This window comes from Gekko japonicus, unplaced genomic scaffold (genome assembly GCF_001447785.1).
Source record: "Gekko japonicus isolate JY-2015 unplaced genomic scaffold, Gekko_japonicus_V1.1 scaffold5713, whole genome shotgun sequence".
In the NCBI taxonomy this organism is placed as follows: domain Eukaryota; kingdom Metazoa; phylum Chordata; class Lepidosauria; order Squamata; family Gekkonidae; genus Gekko; species Gekko japonicus.
The window spans coordinates 27,175-28,711 of NW_015174422.1; the positions used below are offsets into that span (position 1 = coordinate 27,175).

The window sequence follows — 1,537 nt, forward strand, 5'->3', positions numbered from 1 at the left end:
AAGGTAGCGGAGCCAGCATTCGCAGCATTCACGGCTCACAAGGAGGAGCTATCGGTGCACAAAGGGTGCCTGCTGTGGGGAGACCGGGTCGTGGTCCCCACAGCCCTGCAGCAAAAGGTACTACACGCCCTGCACGAGGCACACCCGGGCATCGTGCGGATGAAAGGCCTCGCACGGAGCTACGTCTGGTGGCCAGGCATCGACGCAGAGGTGGAGGCTTGGGTGAAGCGCTGCCCCACTTGCCAGGCCGTGAGGCCCAGCCCGCCGGGGGCTCCCTCTCAATCCTGGGAATCCACACACACCCCGTGGTCGCAGCTGCACATTGACTTTGCCGGACCTTTCCATGGACTATTGTTTCTAGTGATGGTGGATTCCCACTCCAAGTGGCTAGAAGTGAGCCCTGTCTCCGCAACGTCCACCAAAGCAACCATCCGAGCCCTCAGAAAGATCTTCGCCACACACGGCCTGCCAGACACGATCGTTTCGGACAACGGGACGGCGTTCACGTTGGAGGAGTTCCAGCAGTTCCTCAGCGGCAACCTGATCAGGCACATCAGGTCAGCGCCTTTCCACCCCGCGACCAACGGCCAAGCAGAGCGAATGGTGCGGACTACGAAAGAAGTGCTGAGCCGCTTGATGGAGGGGGACTGGGAGCGGAGAATTGCGCAGTTCCTCCTGGCGCAGCGCACCATGCCCAACCCAGTGAGCGGCCGATGCCCAGCCGAGCTCCTCATGGGAAGAAGACCGCGAACCCTGCTGGACCGCCTACACCCGGATAGAGCTCCTGAAATGCAGAGCTCGCCTGAGCAGCAGGAGGTGCCTCGTGGATTTTTCCCGGAAGACCCGGTCTTTGCCAGTAACTTCGCCAGGGGCCCGGAGTGGCTAGCGGGGTGCATCATTCGGCCCCTAGGATCGGTAATGTACGAAGTGTCTACCAAGTGTGGTCAAGTACTGCGGAGGCACATCAATCAGCTCCAGCGGCGCATGCTCCCGGAACACACAGGCACCGAAGGCCCGGAACCACAGCCGGCGCTCGAGAAGGACGCACCTCCACCCCTAGCATTGGTCTCTACCCCGGGAGAGCAGCCGAGCCCGACACCAGGTCCACCGACGATCGCGGAAGAGGCCCCAGCTACAGGAGTCGCAGAGCCAGAGGGCCCTCCACAGGCAATACACCCCGACATAGAAGGCGAGGCCCCCGAGGTCCCAATACCAACCCCCCGACGGTCCACTAGAGAACGACGGTCCCCATCTTATTTGAAGGACTATGTCACCTAGGATGGGTTGGAACTATGGGGGGAGGGATGTTGTGTATGCTGACCGCCACCGGGGGACCAGTAGACACCAGAACTTCCGGAGCTTGACTCTGGGACAACAATAGGGACTAGGCTCCTAGTCCCTCCACTGGGGAGCCAATGGGATCCGTAGCAGGAGATTCAAACCCACCAATGGTGACCAGGGGTGTGTCCCCGGGGATGTATATAGTTGGCCCCCCAGGCCGTTGTCCTCTGTTCTTGTTATGTTCCTAATAAAGCGT

At 60.8% G+C, this 1,537-nt stretch overlaps 1 protein-coding gene across 1 annotated transcript; it reads left to right on the plus strand.

Annotated features, from left to right (window-relative positions):
* Positions 1-3: 3 nt before the first annotated feature.
* LOC107121469 (uncharacterized protein K02A2.6-like) lies at positions 4-1,278 on the plus strand (the record flags this gene model as incomplete). Its single annotated transcript, XM_015424378.1, has 1 exon — positions 4-1,278. A coding segment is annotated over one exon (1,275 nt), but the record flags the coding sequence as incomplete, so codon positions are not given.
* Positions 1,279-1,537: the final 259 nt, after the last annotated feature.